This window comes from Carassius auratus, chromosome 18 (genome assembly GCF_003368295.1).
Source record: "Carassius auratus strain Wakin chromosome 18, ASM336829v1, whole genome shotgun sequence".
In the NCBI taxonomy this organism is placed as follows: Eukaryota; Metazoa; Chordata; class Actinopteri; order Cypriniformes; family Cyprinidae; genus Carassius; species Carassius auratus.
The window spans coordinates 16,652,655-16,672,633 of NC_039260.1; the positions used below are offsets into that span (position 1 = coordinate 16,652,655).

Genomic DNA, 19,979 nt, shown 5'->3' on the forward strand with positions numbered 1-19,979 from the left:
TGGGGCCAGTCCAGGTGGTCCTTATCCAAATGGCAAGGAATATTTATGAACTGGTAGTTTTCACTCACTGGACTGGTCATTATCCAGTGAGAGATCAAAGTTTTTAACTGGTGGAGAAAAAAAAAATGTTACAAAACAAAAATGGCTGTCAAAACCTTACCTAACAGACTGTTCTGTAGTTGAGATGTTAAAAATGATTTGCGCTTACTCGCTGCCTATAACCTTAAAAATGAATACATACATGCACACATACATACTGGGGACGCATATCAGCCACTTGAGTTAGTGACTGGAACTTGACTACACACTTTTTAGACTCAACTATGTGAGCAAAAACTAACACTTCAAATAAACATTTGTAACCAATGCTGGCTAAAAGAGTCAAAAAGACCTTCAAAATGGTGTATGATTTATTGTAATCTGCCAAAAAATGACTGCGCTACACCTGTTTGAAGTCGATAGAGTCAGCAAAGTCAGTTATGAGAAAAAACAAGTTAAAGTTTTCTGAAGGTTCCATATTCCATATTTTCAAAATCTCCTAGCAATGTTGTATTGTTTCCTCTACTTTCTTTCTTAATGAATTACTATGTAATTAATCACAATATAGCCATTTTTTATTTTATATTTGCTATTAAAAATAAGAACAGATGCATACAACAACAGCAGAATAAATATAAGAAACAAATAGTGTATTGCTTTTTTCATTTTGCATCTAAACAAAAGCATTCAAAGAAGAAAAACAAATAATTAGGACTGGGACAACGCGTCGAGGTCATCGATGACTCTAATAGTCATCGATGACTATTAATCAAAATCATTACACGATAGAAAAAGGGTGAAACACCAAAGTTTCACGCGCGCACGCTCACTCACAGTCTTCAAACTACACGAGTGCTGTCTTGCTCTCTCTCTCTCTCTCTTTCTCTCTCTCTCTCCCTCGTGCATATTAACCAAAATCATTAGACACGGTAGAAAAAGGGTGGAACGCCAAAGTTTCACGTGGAGCATTCAGAGATTTTTTTTTTTCCTCCATGACAGGCTGCTGGCGCCCACTGTCAATTTTTTTTTTTTTTTTTTGGGGAAAAGCACTCCCTGTATTCGCTTAAAACCCTCAAGTAAAACCTTTACATTGGTTACTGTATTCTTTCAATTGCTCTAAACAAGTATTTTGGATGACCTTTTTTATTGAATGCTAGACATGAAGTTGTTATTTTCATCTGAAAGAAGAACTTTTCTTCAGTAAGCTAGGCCCTATGTGTTCAGTAAGCTTGTTTCAGTAAGCTATGTGTTTTCAAGGCTTCAAGGTTTTATTGAATGCTATCTCTATGCAAGTGCAAAGTAATGCATTCTTAGTCAGTCTTTTATTTTGTAATTTTAAGAGCAATAAACATATATTGCAATGTTAAGGAATTCATGTTTTTTTTTCATTCAGATATGTAAATCAACATGTATAAATTGTTAGTAGTCAATTAATAGGGAGATAATCGAAATCGAATCGGTCTGAAAAAAATAATAGTTAGATTAATTGATGCATCGAAAAAATAATCGCTAGGTTAATCGTTAAAAAAATAATCGTTTATCCCAGCCCTACAAATAATCAAATAAAAATGAAAAATCACTTCAGTGTGTTCGTTACTTTTGCAGTTCTAATAATCAGTTTATTTGTAGTTCAGTCGAGAACAATCTTTCTTGTATTGTTAGATTATCATTAATGAGACAGACGGCCTATGTATTCAGACTAACTGTAATGCACGGATCTAATATAATGTTACACATTACATTTTGTATAACAGTTCCCTAAACATTGCGAAAAGCGAGCAGAGAAAAATTTTCACTTTTTTGTGCTGCTTATGTTATAGCATAGAACATAGCTAGGCAATGCCTTTCACTGAATAAGTGGTTATCAGTTTCATAAAATAAAGACAAAATCAGTAAACAAAGGTGATTTATGAATGCTGAAGAGGTATAATAAGCACCAAATTCCATGAGCGATGGAAAGTCTGAGGTGGGGAGTAAATCATACTGTTGGCTCAGCATCTGATGGCGATCAATATATTATATTTAGACATTTTATCCTAATGTTACTAATAACGGTTACAATTTGTATTAATTGAGTGATGCAATATAACATGACAAAACTAGATCACTTCCATTGCCGTTAACAAAGCTGAGATATTGTGGTTGCACACAAACACAAATCCACAGCACAAAATACCACTTCAAATGGAACAGAGGGCTCAAGTAGGAGGCTCAACTTGGATTCTAAATTAGCCCATTAGCATACTAAATAAAGATTATTGAATGCAAAGCATAGTGCATTCTGTATATCCAGAATACAATGCATTTTTGAAGTATCCAGACCACTCCGTTCTTCATGTGATAATTTTGCAACCAATTTGAAATAAAGAAATAAAGAAATAAAGAAAGAAAGAAAGAAAGAAAGAAAGAAAGAAAGAAAGAAAGAAAGAAAGAAAGAGCATATATCAAGGTATCTCAGTGGCTAGCACAGTCACCTCAAAGCAAGAGGGTCCCCTGACTGACATCCCTGTTAAATCATAGGTGATTTTTAAGGAGATTTTTTCTGTATGGGGGAGGGCCGAGCGGCAGTATGTTTGGGAACCGGATTTCTCTCTCCCATCTCCCCTCTCTCACCTCTCTGGGTTGGCATGTGTTTGCTTTGGTTTCTCCCACAATCAAGGTAGGAGAATTTGTGACACTTAATAAAACATTGCCATAAGTATTGTGTCTACGTAAAAGCTCTAAATAAAACAGCATATCAATAAAACAGGATATCCAATATTGTGTCAGGATCAGTATTGTCACACAGATCTGGGAAGCCATGAAAGCTATAACGTTATGAATAATAATACAAAAAAAGCATTCTATAGGTTCTCAAGAGCACAGCAGCCTCATTAATCATTAAATGGAGGAAGCTTGGAGAATCAGTACCATTTCTTGACCCAGTGGAGATTGTAAATACTTTCAGAAGGTCAGCTGTCACTGCAACACTCCACCAATATGGACTTTATGGCAGTTCAAAGTATATATATATATATATATATATATATATATATATATATATATATATATATATATATATATATATATATATATATATATATATATATTTATATAATAATTAACATTACCTGGTCTGATGAACCTCCCTTGCAAGTGTCTCAATTCCAAGAAGCCAAGCACTGCTCATCATCTGCGCCAAAGTGTTACCTTCAAACTGGACAATGAACCTAAGCTCACAGCCTAAAGGCTGAAATTAAACTGCTGGTTTCGTCTGGTCAGAGGAGAACTGGCCCCCCAACTGAGCCTGGTTTCTCCCAAGGTTTTTTTCTCCATTCTGTCACCGATGGAGTTTCGGTTCCTTGCTGCTGTCGCCTCTGGCTTGCTTAGTTTGGGTCACTTCATCTACAGCGATATCGTTGACTTGATTGCAAATAAATCCCCTTTTATGTTAAGGTACTAAATATTAAACTGAACAGAGATGACATCACTGAATTCAATGATGAAAATGAATCAAGTCATTTTGCATAACTGACACACTGTTTTGCTAATGAATGTTGTTCAGTTGCTTTGACGCAATGCATTTTGTTTAAAGCACTATATAAATAAAGGTGACTTGACTTGACAGCCAAGACAACACAAGAGTGACTAATGGATGACTGTGAAAGGACTTATGGACTGTGAAATTCCTTGATTGACCCAGCCAGAGAACATATCTGGAAAGACCCCCCCTGCCCATCACCCACCCAATCAAACCTCATAGAACCTGGGAGGATCTGCTAGAAAGTATAGCAGAAAGTCTCCAACTCCAGGTGTGCAAACTTGGCTCATCGTACCCAAAAAGTTTATAAATGCCAAATGTGCTGAGTATGAATAACTCCAATACTCCAATTTTAATTGCATGCCATCTTTAAAGAGATAATGAACGGAAGTGGCGAAACAGCAGAAAGTCTCCAACAGAGTCATTCAAATTTTTCCCAGTCGGGTGATTACATTTCAGTTGTCTAATTGAATCGAGTCATGCTGCGGTTGGCCATGACCCTAGCTACTCCTCCTTCACCCACATTATATTTGATGTTGTGAGGAGCCAACTGACAGCTTTTCTATTTACTGCTTTATTCTCTTTATCTGTTTATTTTGATAGCTTTTAAGGCAGACAGCAGTGAGTTGAGGCACATATCTCACTCCAGCTTCCCCTCTTCCACAGTGTTCAAATAAAACCCACACCACTGATTCAAACACTATTCACCATCAGGAATGTTTTATCTGAAGGATGGTGGGTGACAAACATGGGCCAACGGACCATACATGGAATGAAAAAGACAAAGAAAGACTCTAAAACACTTAAAACTACCCACATCCCCTTTTATGTTAAGGTACTGATGGTACCCCTCTAATTGTCCATGCACTAATTCAATCTCACCCCAATTTCACATATCTGAAGAAGAGTGGCTTTGGCAGAAAGCCTCCTCACTTTCCATGGCCGGCCAGGCAATCAGCCGCGGTAATGGTTATTTAACATCCAATTTAAATTCTATCAATGAGATGTTATTAAGGGCAGACTCACTTTCCTGCTTTTACACAGCTGATGCTAATCGCCTCTCTCTCAATGTGTGTGCGAGAGATCTTCTCAGTCCAGTGCTCAAGGCTACAAAATGTAAATCTGAGGGCCCACATCAATCCAGAAAACAACCCGCAATGAGATTTGTGCCACTGAAAGACAGTATGCAGGTTATATATATATATATATATATATATATATATATATATATATATATATATATATATATATATATATATATATATATATATATATACACACACACACACACACACACACACACACACACACACAGTGGTAACCTGGGGAAAGAAAAAAAAAAACAGTGGCATATAATTACACTATATTTATTGCCCATTGCTGGATTATTCGTCTTGGCTTTTAGCAAAATTGCTTGTAGAGCAAGGTCTACAATGAGCCTACACTTGCCTAAAAAATTTTTATATGTCATTCGAAGCTTCACCTTGCTTTTTTCCCACACATTTCTAAGGGGAAAAAAATCAGCGTTTGAGAACAGCTTGAACCGAAATTGCTTTTATCCACGTTGTTTGTGAACCAGTCCGAGCTTAGTAAGGGCATTAGCTGATTAGCTGACTCTCCACAGTCATCTTTTTTTTTTTCTTTTTTTTTTTTTTTTTTTAAGTAGTACCCATAGAAAAGAAAAATCACAAATTAAATTTGTTTCACATACTGTAGCCTGCAACTGATATTAAATGGAAAACAAATAAAGATATTTGTTGACATATCTTGCTTTTCAGTAAGATCTGTTATTTTTAATAGTACAAAATCAAACATTTTCTTCATTTTCATTATTTTGTTTAATAACTTTTTATTGTGTGCTGATGTTTGGAGTTACAAAATCAGACACCATCCCTTTGAAATCTGATTATGAAAGACACATGGAGACACACGTTACTTCCATGTTGAAATGGTGAGCTACTAGAGTCGCACAAAGATCATTATGTCAGGTGTAATGAAGATATATGTCAAAAAGTAATTAACTTTTCTTCTAGAATACTATCAACAATATTGTTTATTCTGCTTTAATATTATCTAAACTGAATGCATTCCTGCAAACAAGTCTGCTCAAAAAAAAGGTGGTCTGGGGTGCAGTTATTGTAAATTCTGGTATGGAGACCTATTTCAGGGGCACTCCTGCCCAGAGAAACGCAAGGTCAGACGTGGTGAAGATTTGGCAGCAGCCCAAACTGTTTCATGGGACCGCTGTCCTGCTCTTGAACGTATTCAGGCAGTTCAACAATGACTGAGCACGTTGCCGTCTGTTCGACCAAATCCAACTCCATACAGAGAAAAGAGATCATCTGTCTTTGAAGACATTCTCAAACTGCCCATTGCTTCCTGCTGGTGAGACAGGAGGATGAGTGTGGTCTGGTGTTGGTCCATCTGTGACTCTTCATGCCCTCTTGGAACCCAGAGACAGAGAAAACTGTCTCTTGTCGAGATTTTGGAAACCACATTCTCCACCTGAGAACCAGTGCGGGCCTCCACAAAGAACCAACCGTCCACTCATCCCTACCATCATGGCATCCCAGGAAAGCATAGCCATCATTTCCGGATCAAATTCAGGCATTGCTACAGTCCTGGATGGCAGCAGGGCAGCTGAATCTTCCTCTCCAGAAAGCCTCAGCTCATCCTCTGTTGGAGAGATCAAATCCAATCGTCAGGAGGAGCACCGAAGGATACTGCTGGTACTCTCCTTGTAGAGGGCCCAACAAGATCAACAAGATGTTTGGCAGCTCAACTGGTTGCAGAGTGCAAGAGCAGCAACAGTTCCCTGAGGGTTGGTTCCCTCCAGGGTTTGCCATTACTGTTACCCTCAGAACGCCTGTGCTACTTTTGAAGTAACAGAGCTTGGCCCGCAACTCTGAGATGGTCATCTTCACACAATGAGAACATGACTTATCCATGAATGCCACCTCATGTCATAGCCAGACACAATGAGGCAGCAATCGTGCCCATTACCCGACATCAGGTAACAACCATACAGAAACATACAGGTGATAAGTTGTCTGTAGGAAGACGCAACGTCAAGTTTGCCAGATGCAACGTCATCATTAAAAAGGCACACACCTGCAACACAAACAGGGGGCAATGCAGCCACTTTATAAGGGAAACCACCGCCGCTGAAGCACCTTACCGCCAACGCCAATGAAACCAGTATATGTTTTTGTGTTTGTGTGCGTGTGCGTGTGTGTTTTTGTGACATATAAGGACACAACTTTGTATAATGACATGGGTATGACACAGGTCTTACAAGGAGAGGGTAACTTATGAGGACATAACCCATGTCCCCATTTTTCAAAACGCTTATAAACCATACATAATTACTTTTTTTGAGAAAGTAAAAATGCACAAAGTTTCCTGTGAGGGTTAGGTGTAGGGCCATAAAATATACAATTTGTACAGTATAAAAACCATTAAGCCTATGGGATGTCCCCACTTTTCACAAAAACAAACGTGTGTGTGTGTGTGTGTGTGTGTGCGTGTGTGTGTGTGTGTGTGTGTGTGTGTGTGCATTTGTTATTAGTGCACTGATGCACTACAAGCAGAGAGATATATGTATACCTCATTTCTGCTCGCTTCCAGCAGAAATTAAATCCTGCATTATTTGGAATATTTGCATTGCATTTTCAGCAGATAGACACAAATGCCTTTCTATGATGATGCTTTGAAAACAAAACCAAATGGGAAACAATCTAACTCTGGTTCATACCAAACAAAAGAGTGTGTGAAAGCACCCTTAAGATCATCATAACACAACATTTGGAGCCCATTTGCATTGCCATTTTGCAGCCACATCTGGAAGACTGTGAATATATTTATTTATTTATGTGGATTTATGTTGATTGATTTCATAAATTTGTTCATTTCAACGGTCAGTCATACAGCTTAGCAATCATTATACAAAAATATTTGTCCACAGCCATGAATCAAGCATTCCAGAGAGTCAAATGTCATAAACAGGTGACCCTTCACCCAGCAGCACTGTAAGTTCTCGTCTCTATATCAAGTTTGTAATCATTAGATCTCTACTCCAGGGGAGGTCTGGAGGGTATGAAGAAACAATTTGACACACCACAGAAAGTTTCTTGCTCTCTTTAAATTTTGCAATGTGAAGTTACTTTTTTAGTATTTTGCTTTTTCTTGGAAGACTGTTTGGAGTAAATAGGAGAAAGAGAAAGTTTGGATTTCATGGCACATTTCTGCTCTCAGCATCCCCTCTAGAATTTACTCATGGCAAAGCTCTGAGTTCAGCAACCTCGCCATGGATCTCTACTCATTACCAACTCTCCACCTCTTCTGCCCTGCCCCCCACCTCTCCTTCTGCCTCAAGTGCACCCTCTCCATCGCTCATGCTGGTTTGATGTTTCCATGTCTTAAATTGTTTGATATTGCACTTTTTCATGTCCTCCGCACTCCGCCTGTCTTTTCTCTTACTGCATTTTTTATTTGCCAACCACTGAAACACACACACTCACTTTTTTTTTCTCCCTGTCCATAGCTTATGTCCAGAGGAGGAACTTTGAGCTCAAACCTAGTCTCAAGCCCCCCCATTACAGACAGCAATCTAATGTTATGAGACAACTTATTTTTAGAATAGTATTCCATCTGAAAAGATTGTGAATCATGGATCAGACATAATATCTAACTTCCTGCCTACATACCTGTACCCTGTCATTAATGTCTATTGATGATCCCCACTGTCTAATTCATACAGACTAAGACTGATTACAAAACCAATTCTATTGACTCAGAGTTAACCCTTTCAGTTGTGAGTTTAAAATATTCTAGCGGTCCCCCCAGAGTGAGTTTTTTTATGTGACGTCACCAAACGTTCTAAATCCCGTATGTGAGACCATACCCCCAGGGTCACGGAAATATGAATCCCATATGTGGGACTGAACCGCTCAAAAGATTAATAAAAAGGAAAATAAAAATGATAAAAATGTTTTGATGCAAACAACATCATGATTTTTTTTTTTACAAAAATATCTTGTTTATGACATATTGGTTTCAACCAGTGTTAATTTTGACACAAAATTTTAATTTAGTTTTAGTCTTAGTCTTTTGACTATAATTCTTTTTAGTTTTAGTCAAGTTTTAGTCATCTGATTTGTTTTAATTTTAGTCTTATTTTAGTCGACTAAAATTGCTTGGTATTTTAGTCGACTAAAATAAGACTAAAATCAATAACAGATTTACTAGACAATTTTTTACAGCTGGTATAGGAAACAAACTTAACCAAAATATGTAAAACACAAATTCAACTATATTTCAACACAACTGTGTCTTTATTTTGATTCAAAAGCTTTTATGCAGCAACAAACACTGTCATGATAATGTAAACAATAACTAGCTGCCAATTGACCATCAATAAAAGAAAAATAACGTTAGGTCCAGGACCTTAAAGCTTACAGCTGAGCTGAACAATAAGATTGTTCTTCAATTGATATTCAATACCAAGAGATCAAATATTTGAAAATTGTTTTACGAAAAGCAATTTGTTCTAATACTGTCATGCCCCTGAACTCATTATGTTGCATTTTAATTCCTCATGTTCTCTGTGTGACCTAGTTTCTGTCTCGTGTTAATTGTGTCATTATGTTCAGGTGTGTCTTGTCAATGACACTCTTTAACATTCCCCTTATAAGTTCCATTCTGTTCAGTGTTTGGTAGTCCGGTCTCATCGATGTGATGTGTGTTTCTGCCTTCACCATATGGATTACCCGTATGTGGATTATTAAAGACTTTGCATCATTCTCTGCCTTGTGTACGTGCTTTCTCTCTCGCACTACACTGTAACAGAAGACCGGACTTTGAAAAAGTAAAGTTTCCCTGCATTTTGTTTTCCTTTTGTCAGTTATTGTTTTATTCTATGAATGATCCTGGCATCTTCCTCCTCCGACTGGAGCAGAGGATTCTTTTCCTCGAGGATCATACAAGACTATTCGTGGAAATCTGCAACCATACCCACTGCCTGGACTACTGCCTCCGCACTTTCTACAAGACCAGTCTGAATGACGATGTTTGTCCGGAGATGGTCCTTAGGGTAATTTCACGGACTTGCCACCGACGAGCCATCGCCACATGGATCGACAGAGCTGAGGATCGCTACGGAGCCAGAGGCCATGATGTCAGTCCAGGTTTGTGAGCCAGCAACATCGCCTGGCATGAGGGAGAAAGCCACGTATGGTGTGAGCGCGGAGAGGAGCTCCGCCCCCTGCTCTGAGGGTGTACTAAATATGATGCGGCAAAAGGACCAAAATGAGGAGGAGGATCTCATAGACTGGGAGTCTGAACTGGAAATTGAACTGCCCCTCTCTTCTCTCCGTCGTCTCCACTGGTTCCGTCCAGCCCTCCTTCATCCTTGGTTTTGTTGATCCTCCAGGGCCTGCTCCTGGAAGGTGTCCTCCAGTGCCTGCTCCTAGAATGTGCTCTCCAGTGCCTGCTCCTAGAATGTGCTCTCCATTGCCCACTCCTCGAAAATGTTCACCCGCTCCAGCCTCCTCCCCCACTGTCTTCTGGCAGCCTCTCTGCTTGCCCTAAGCCCACCGTGCTCCACCACTGCCTACCGGATCCCCGCCTTGTTCGCTGGTGCCATCTGCACCGTCTTGGCCCTCTGGATCCTCTGTGTCGCCCTGGCTCCACTGTCGTTGGTCGGCCCCCTGGAGTCATTGGCCCTTTTTCCACCATGGCTTCTCCCTCCGTCAGCTCCACTGTGGGCCGCCATCATGGCTGTGGCCTGGGCAGTGGTGTTATAATGAAGTAAAAATACTTTGTTACACACTTTTCTTGAGTTTTTATATTTCAGCCAACTTTTACTTTTACTCCACTACAGTTTTTACTCCGATACATTTCCCCTAAGTATATTTGTTACTTACTACAAAATAGTCAGAAGAACACCGACTGCAGGAAAGCAGGTTTGACGAATCAGTGGTCTGGCATTTGCAAGTCAGACTTCTAAAAAGCTCCTTTGCTCATGTGCAAACAAATGCACGTCCAAATGCATCCAACAATGCCGTGGATTATTTAATTTCCCACTCAAGTCAGGAGTGTGCAATATACAGCATTGTCTGGGATAATAATGTGAAGTGTTGTTTTAATGATGTGCAATCTGACATTATCAAGTAAGCTATATCACCAAATCATACAAAGTGTACACATACATTGATTTATTAGTCTATTAAAACTCAAAATTCCAGGCATTCTAAATTGCAAATGGCAAAAATGCTTCTGTATGCTTTTTATATCTGGGCTACATAATTTAATGTAGGCCTAGTTAACTTAACTATATCACACAAAGAGCATCATTTTTCTGCAGTTGCACGAACACTGTAACGATAGAGGCATTGTGACAATGACTACGTTTACAAGCTGTTAGAATTCGGGTTATGGTTGGGTTAAGGTCACTATTCGGGTTTCTGAAACATTCGGGATAACCCGTTTACATGCGTGAGCAGAGAGAGTTACTCCTGTATACATGTAATGTGTAATCAGTCACCAATATCCCTATGTAAACGGTGACGCACGGTTAGCGTCTGGACGTGCGGACAACATTAAGATGCAATTTGCGTCACTTCCGTTTTTTTATGCGGCGTCTCTACTCAAAAGACCAAGATTCCTTGCGAATAGAACATGCACAGAACATACATTTTGATGGGGATATGCCGAAACGCGTTTACAAGACCAAATATTCGGGTTAGAAAAGGGGTACCCCAGGTATAATATCCTGGTTTTTGCCGGTGTTTACATGGCCGTGCGCGACTGGGTTATTGCTAATATTCCGGTTTTGAACGGGTTATTGGCTGCATGTAAAGGTAGTCAGTGAAGTGGGGATCCAAAAGCAGGCTTCATTAAAAGAACGTAGTCAGGACAAGAAGGGTCATATACCAGTAAACAATAACATCCAAGGCACCGACAAAATAATGCATCCAACAAGACAGGCAATGATCAGGGCAGGCAGCAATCAATCAAAACACAAAAAAGGCAAAACGTGGAACCACAGAAGGACTAAACATTCAATCACCAGCAATGTAAGCATGTGTTTGCTGTTCTTATAGTGTGAGACTGATGAGGTGATGAGAGACAGGTGATTGCAATTAATGAGTCCGGGCAAAGGATTATGGGAAATGGAGTCCAGGGTGAAGTGGCAAGAGTCTGGCATGGACTGCCCTCTAATAAAGCTCATGGGCACTCCAGCTAAAGATCGTGACCAACACATTTCACAGACATTTTATACAAGGTCAGTAAAGCAATAAATTACTTACATTTTAGAAATAATATTGCTTGTTTTTTTCTCAATATTGCTAATGTAAATAGTTCCAAACAGATCACAGCAATGTTTTGCTTCTCTGAGCAATTGACAGTGTTTAAGAAGTGCTTCGTATTCTTACCCAAAAATGCAAAATGGAGAGAAAGTTAAAACTGAACACAATCTTGCTAGTCAAGCTGTGTCTGAAAATTATATATATATATATATATATATATATATATATATATATATATATATATATATATATATATATATATATATATGCTTTTATCAATTTTGCATTTATTTTCAATACTACAATACTACTTCAATACAGTACATTTAAGATTAAAAAAATACGCTTTGTACTTAAGTACAATAAATATCACATAGTTTGATACTTTTACTCAAGTAATATTCTAAACGGTGACTTTAACTTCTACCAAAGTCATTTTCTGGTAAGATATCTGTACTTTTACTTGAGTATGACTTTCAGGTACTTTATACACCACTGGGCCTGTGTCCCGCCTGACTCCTCCTGTTCTGGGTTCCTCCTGTGCGTGCTTCTCTCTCGCACCAAATTGTGACAGTTACTATGAAAATCATAGATCCATGGGCTACCCCTAAAATACTACTCTGGTTAGAACTGTGAGGATAGTTATGACACTTACTTCAACAGTACACAGTCACTGCCTGATGGGGGTGCAGTCCAGAACACCTGTATCCTGGTCCTCCTGCGTGGGGTGCTTTCTGTCACTGCTGGAGGGCAGTTTGTCATAAACTGTGTGTCTTCCTCATCGATTATCTGCAGAGTGCAAAAACCCATACTCGTCAATACAGATGTGTCCAATTCAAATTCAAGTTTTATCTGCCAAAATGAGTGTACATGTACAGTATGTGTGTAGAGAGTTATCGTCAATGGCAATACCCACAATTATCCTTCAGACATCCTCCTCCCAATAACCCAAACCCATTTTTATTTTTTACAAAGTACCTCACTTTAAATATTTAAATTCTTTAATGTGTCTGAAAAACGGACAGGATATTGTTTTGTTCCATTTTGTAATTAGTTTTTAGTTTGTCATCTAATCACCCTCATGTCATTGAAAATCTGTCAAGCCTTCATTCATCTTTGGATAACAAATGATTTTTTATGAAATCCTAGAGTTTTCTGATCCTATTAAGGACATCATTAAATAGTCCATGTGACGTGTGGTTCTCCTCCAGTCAGCCTCGGCAGTCATTCACAGAAGTATCATGATGCTGCTGATATAGGACCCAGGGTTCTGACTTAGAACACGCATGCACTGAGAAATGCACATGCATTTCCTACTGTCCACCAGAGCTGTTGCCCATTAATTGAATGTTCATTTATCTACCATAAGCCGTATCCAAAGGTATTTCAGATAATTTGGCAGTACATCCAACCGTCCTCACAACCACAGACCACATGTAACCACACCAGCCAAGGACCTCCACATCCAGCATCTTCACCTCCAAGATCGTCTGAGACCAGCCACCCGGACAGCTGCAGCAACAATAGGTTTGCATAACCAAAGAACTTCTGCTCAAACTGTCAGAAACCATCTCAGTGAAGCTCGTCTGCATGCTCATAGTCCTCATCGGGGTCTCGGCCTGACTGCAGTTCGTCATCGTAACTGACTTAAGTGGGCAAATGCTCACATTCGATGGTGTCTGGCACTTTGGAGAGGTGTTCTCTTCATGGATGAATCTCAGTTTTCACTGTACAGGGCAGATGACAGACAGCGTGCATAGCGTTGTGGGGGTGAGCAGGTTGCTGATGTCAATGTTTTGGATCGAGTGGCCCATGGTGGTGGTGGGGTTATGATAATGGCATGCATATGTTATGGATAATGAACACAGGTGCATTTTATTGATGGCATTTTGAATGCACAGAGAAACCGTGATGAGATCTTGAGGCCCAATGTTGTGCCATTCATGATAATGCACAGCCCCATGTTGCAAGGATCTGTGCACAGTTCCTGGAAGCTGAAAACATCCCAGTTCTTTCATGGCCAGCATACTCACTGGACATGTCACTCATTGAGTATGTTTGGGATGCTCTGAATCGGCGTATAAGACAGTGTGTTCCAGTTCCTGCCAATATCCAGCAACTTCGTACAGCCATTGAAGAGTAGTGGACCAACATTCCACAAACACAATCAACAACCCTATGCGAAGGACATGTGTGGCACACCAGATACTGACTGACCCCCCAGATCCCCCAATACAGTAAAACTGCACATTTTAGAGTATATAATATAATATAATATATATATATATATATATATATATATATATATATATATATATATATATATATATATATATATATATATATATATATATATATATTAATAAAATCATATCTGAGCTGTACTGGTCAAAATGGTAATGTTCACAGGTAATGTTATTTTTTTTTTCTACTTGTTTTGTTGACACGCTGACTGCTTATTCTACTCTTATCTACTATAGACTATACAATTATGCCACTGGAATGTCAGAAATGTGTACTTGGAAAGCCAGTGGTTGATTGCTAAGATTCTAATTCCTGTTTCAGGACTTTTGCAGGCCATTTGTGCATATTTCATATCTGACACATTTGTATAATTAAACTATTTGACTATTTTAAGTGATAACTCACATTACGAAAGATCAGCAAGCAACTTGCATTTGTTTATTTTCCAAATTGCAGGCAACTGTATTCAGTCTTTAGAAACATATCACTGACTGAGCAGCTCTGAGTGAAAGCTTCCTGTGTTTCCTTGACAGTCTCTCAGAGCCAAACTGCACACCATCCAGTCAAAAAATCTTAGGCTGACACTAATTATCTATGGTACAAAATCAATTTCAAGTGCAAATAAAAGACCAAAGATAGAGAAAGGGTGTCAGCAAGCTCCTTGGAATAATACGAAACAAAATAATAAATGCAACTGCTCACCAGGTTGGTTCTAGAGGTTGATGGGGAGGTCGGTACTTGTGGTCCTGAATCAGCATAGCATCTTAACTTTGACAATACCACAGTGGTAATAGATGGTTTTATCATGGTAAACTGAAAAATGTATATATATATATATATGTATGTTTTTTTTTTTTTTTGTATTTTTATCATCATTATATATATATATATAATGATGATAAAAATACAAAAAACAGTGTAACCTTCTACCATGGTACCAGTGTCCCATACACATAACATGGCACTTTATGTTACATTTTGTAGTTGTCCAAAGCCAAAATACTGTTAACATTTAAGCCTCTTGTCTCAAAACAGATCCCACCTCATGAAACTTTTCCAAAGCACTTAAGACCCCAAGCATTAACACCATTCTCTCCCAGCTAAGTGGAAAATGCAGCAGAGGGGTAAATGGTGAGTATTCATGTGGCAGCTCTGACTCAAAGAGTCAGCATGGCAGTGCTCTCAATCATTAAGGACAGTGATACTAAGGTGGGCTCTCTGGGGAGATGAGAGAAAAGAACAGAGACAAGGAAGCAGAGAGGAGAAGTGAGGGTGTCTCTACAAGCTGCCGACCTTCTCCTTCAGCCCTCCACGGCAAACATCCTTTTGGGAGTGTTGCCTACATGGGCATGTTTGAGCCTGAGTAATTACACCAAAAGCTGTCATCGCTGACCCTATTTCATTAATTACTCAGAAGATTCAGAATAAATTCTGTTTATGACTACAGGACAAGGTCTTAGATTTAATGGCATATGCTTCGACCAGCATTAGTGTTTCTCATACTTAAGGCTAGGTATTTAAATATTGCTACTACTACTAATAATGATACTGAATATTATACAGTTTAGCGTACAGAGTTTGGGTATGTGAGAGATTGGGGGAATCTGTAAAATGAAAAAAAAAAAAAAAACCAGAAGAAAAAAATAATTAGACAAAATACAAATTAAGCATTTTCTCATTTAATTATAAAACAAGCCCTGATTCACAACATTAATTTCCAAATGCATAAATATGGTATAGACCTGCATGGGCCTCAAACCTATAACCTATAAAAGTGAAAGTGACATGACATTCAGCCAAGTATGGTGACCCATACTCAGAATTTGTGCTCTGCATTTAACCCATCCGAAGTGCACACACACACAGAGCAGTGAACACACACACACACTGTGAGCACACACCCGGAACAGTGGGCAGCCATTTACGCTGTGGCGCCCGGGGAGCAGTTGGGGGTTCGATGCCTTGCTCAAGGGCACCTAAGTCGTGATATAGAAGGTGGAGAGAGAACTGTACATGCATATATACATATATATATATATATATATATATATATATATATATATATATATGTATATATATATATATATATATATATATATATATATATATATATATATATATATATATATATATATATTTTTTTTTTTTTTATATATATATTTTTTTTTTTTTTTTTTTTTTTTACTGTTGTTGTTGTTTTTAGGTGGTGACCAAATGGATGCCAGCAGACAGTTGAGTTGATCACATTTGATCAATTCAGAATTCTCAAATCATCACAGCTTGCTTAAAATAAAATATGCTAATATTAAACACTTAAAGCATATTACAATTTTAGTTTAAACATTTAACCTAAGTAAAAGTGTGCTGTTAGGTGTATATCTAAGCATTTGTGTGGATAGTGGAAGTTGAAGTGTGCTTAATGCATGAGGCGCCAGCACAATCACTTAATTTTGTTCTTCAGTGGAAACAAGTAGGCTGCACCATAATTTTTGCTCATACAGAGAAGAGTAAAACTTAATTCAGAACTGTACATCCAACTCCGATGGTTTATATTCACAATAAGCTACAGAATACATGTAAGACTGGATCCATTAAGGGCTAATAATTCCAGTAAGACGTTAATAATGTATGATCACGCTTTGGTTTATATTTAAGAAACAACTTTTGTAAATTTGTGTATTATTACACCAAAAATGTTTTTGTTAAATTTTTATGTAAATAAATAGTGCTGTTATCATCGGTGCTATAAGTTAGTTTTGTTGTAGGCTATTCATCAAAAGCAGCAGCAAAAAGCAGTTTGCTCACTGCCAGTCCAGGGCACGTATTCATAAAGAATCTTAATGCAAAAAGTAGCTCCTAGTGACAAAATTCTAAGAAAATTCTTAGAAATGTGGGCGTTTACTCTTAAAATTAAAGAAAAAATCCCAGTAAAGAAAAAAGTAATTCAGAAAGCATCTTAACCCTTAAAAGAGGTATTAAGGTCAAACTTGTTAGGAGCACAGACGAGGACTTTTAAGAGGCTTAAGAGTTTCTTTAGCGGAGGAGAAAATGGCAGAAAGAAATGTGTTGCAGACAATGGATGAAAGTGAGTTAATGAGACGCTATAGATTAGATCGTGCAGGGATCATGTTTGTGACTCTTTTTAGAGACATGCTAACATCTCCGACACAGCACAGAAATGCCATAGTGCCAGAAATTAATCACTACATTACGATATTTGGCAACTGGGAAAATGCAATAGTGATGATTTGGGTCTGTCTTAACCTTCTGTTAGCAGAGTGATCACACAAACAATTACAGCACATTCAGAACATCTTATTGTGTCACAGTTCATTGAGTTTCCACTGGACATTCCCACCTAGCAGGCTCAAAAAACTGCATTTATGAATATAGCAGGCTTATAGGTGTGCACAAGCAGGGGGAATGAACCGTTAATAGTTTGTGCTACACTCTCCCATGTAACAGAAATGAGTCGAACCAGACAAATTAAAGAGTCTATCAAAGCTGTATGCATTGAAACACGAGAGCCGAACTCCTCAGGAAGTCATAAATCAGTTCTAGTGCCACAAGAACCAAGCAGGATAACCAACCAACCAACTTGTTCACACAACAGCTTTCAACATTAACACCAATAGAACAATTATTGACAATTTTAATTTGAAGAAGATATTGTCAAATTTATTGTTCGTAATTGAAATGCAATGCTGGACATCACATGTAAACCTAGGAGATCAAGTTAAATACTTGCATTGACTTCCCCCACCCAGCAGAACCAGACTGAAATTCCTAAGGGGGGAAGGGCTTTAAACCTCTGTCTTCACAGAAAAGTCCTTTGCCAGAGAATGGCAAAGAAACTTATTTTGTACATATATATGGACCAGAATGAACTCAAAAAGACTTATAAATGAATCATTCCATTGCTTAACTCCAAGTCAATCAAATACCTTATAGGAAATTAAAAGCATGGTAAATAAAAAAGGATTTATATACACATATAATGTGTGTATGTGTGTGTGTGTGTGTGTGTGTGAGAGAGAGAGAGAAAGAGAGAAAACGGTAAAATAGGAAAAATTACACATGTAAATTCAAAGTGAGAATTAGAATAGACCCTATAGTTTTATTTTATTTTTATGTATTTTTTTTTCAACAAAACAAAATAGGCTAACAAACACAACTGTAAGTCCTCACAGACTGAGAGATTCATATTATTCGTACTATAAAAGAAAAATAAACCACCATACAAGACATTAATCCAAATAAAATAAAATAAAAATAAAAATATATATTCATGCAACCATCACCAATGTAGGGGATTAAACAAAATCACACTTATTAAACCTATAATTAAAATCACACTTTTTTTTTCCTTCTTGGACAACCAACCAATCACAGTCTTCAAAAGATTGTGTCATACATAGCAATGGGGTCAACCCCGCCTCCTCAGTAAGATGAAAGTTTTTGTCTTTTCCTTACTCAGAGTTGCTCTCAGATCGGTCCCGAATCGCTCTTAAGCTAAGACTCCTACGTAAAAGTTTTTAAGCTAAATTAAGAGTTTTCTCAGAGGATTCTTAGAATCTTTATGAATACGGGCCCAGTTCATTATGAAAAAAATATAGAAATATAAGACTATATAGGATCACCATCAGAACACCATAATAATCTAAAATTATCTGCATTGTGACACTTATTTTTATTATTGCAAAGTGAGATGAATGAAAAGCCCGTTTGTCTTCCGTATGCAAACACTCAGTGTTTATGAATTTAACCTGTATTGTACCAGGTCGGTATTGAAAAGTAAATTTTCAATTTTATGCAAAATGCAATAACTTGCCAAGTTATTAGCTCATGTTTTCCCAAACTGCGACAAATGCCAGTTTCCTTTCTCTGCAGAATGTGATATATTAGGGGTGTAACGGTTCACAAAATTCACGGTTCGGTTCGATACGATACACTGATGTCACGGTTCGGTTCGGTTCGGTTCGATACGTTTTAGATACAGCAAAATGTAAAAACATCTCAACTTTTCAGAATGCCGCAAGCGCACCGCGGGTCATGTGACAAGAACCAACCAATCAGCTTCATCCTTTCCCGTAACAACGTTGAGAGCTCAGCCAAGATGAAGGAACAGCTGATCATAGTTGTATATGGATTGCAATTTTGAAATAAATTCAGTAGCAGAGCTACTGCAAGCGATTTTTAGAGCTGCAAATCCATTTATCCTTCGCTGAAATTTCCGCGTCTCATGGAGAGAGCACATCATTGTTGCTTAGCAAAGACAGACGCCTCAGGAGAAAGACGCGCTTAGCGTTTTCCATGCGTTTTTAGGCACGATATGTGAACGGCCCCTAAGGCGCTCGCTCACTCAGCACGCGCTGAAGGCTCGTTGCAAAATGTCTAATGCATTTAACAGACCAGAAATATAAGATCTGGTGTTTGGGTTGGATTCCCTGTAAGCTATAGTGTCTAAATGCTGCAGGGATAGTTTGCTGCGTGCATGTTTCTCCTTTTTTTCGTCTTTTCCCAGATAGTACTGACGCATATATCCCAGATATTCCCGCTGTTTTTTTTTTTGTTTTTTTTTTTGTAATCCCGCTGGTGTACCCTGTCATGTTGCAGATGCGACATACCGTTGTTTATTTATCCACCACTCTCTTGCCATCACCATTATAGCTTAAAGGGAATCCAAAGTGCACCCAAACACCAGACCTGTTGGTTATTGGAGGATCTTCTCATTTCTAGTCTGTTAAACGCATTGGCTATTTTGCAACGAGCCTTCAGCGCGTACTGAGTGAGCGAGCGCCTGCTGAGTAGCCTAACATAAACATATAAGATGGTGTTTTTTTCTTCTTCGGGAGTGTCAGGGGCGT

General features: G+C 38.3%; 1 protein-coding gene across 1 annotated transcript in view; it reads right to left on the minus strand.

Moving 5' to 3' along the window:
- LOC113118547 (spondin-1-like) overlaps positions 1–19,979 on the minus strand; it is a 199,962-nt gene that overhangs the window by 157,998 nt on the left and 21,985 nt on the right. The window contains exon 3 of the mRNA XM_026287803.1: positions 12,524–12,657. Coding sequence (XP_026143588.1) covers positions 12,524–12,657 — 134 coding nt within the window. The remainder of the gene's footprint in view (positions 1–12,523; positions 12,658–19,979) is intronic.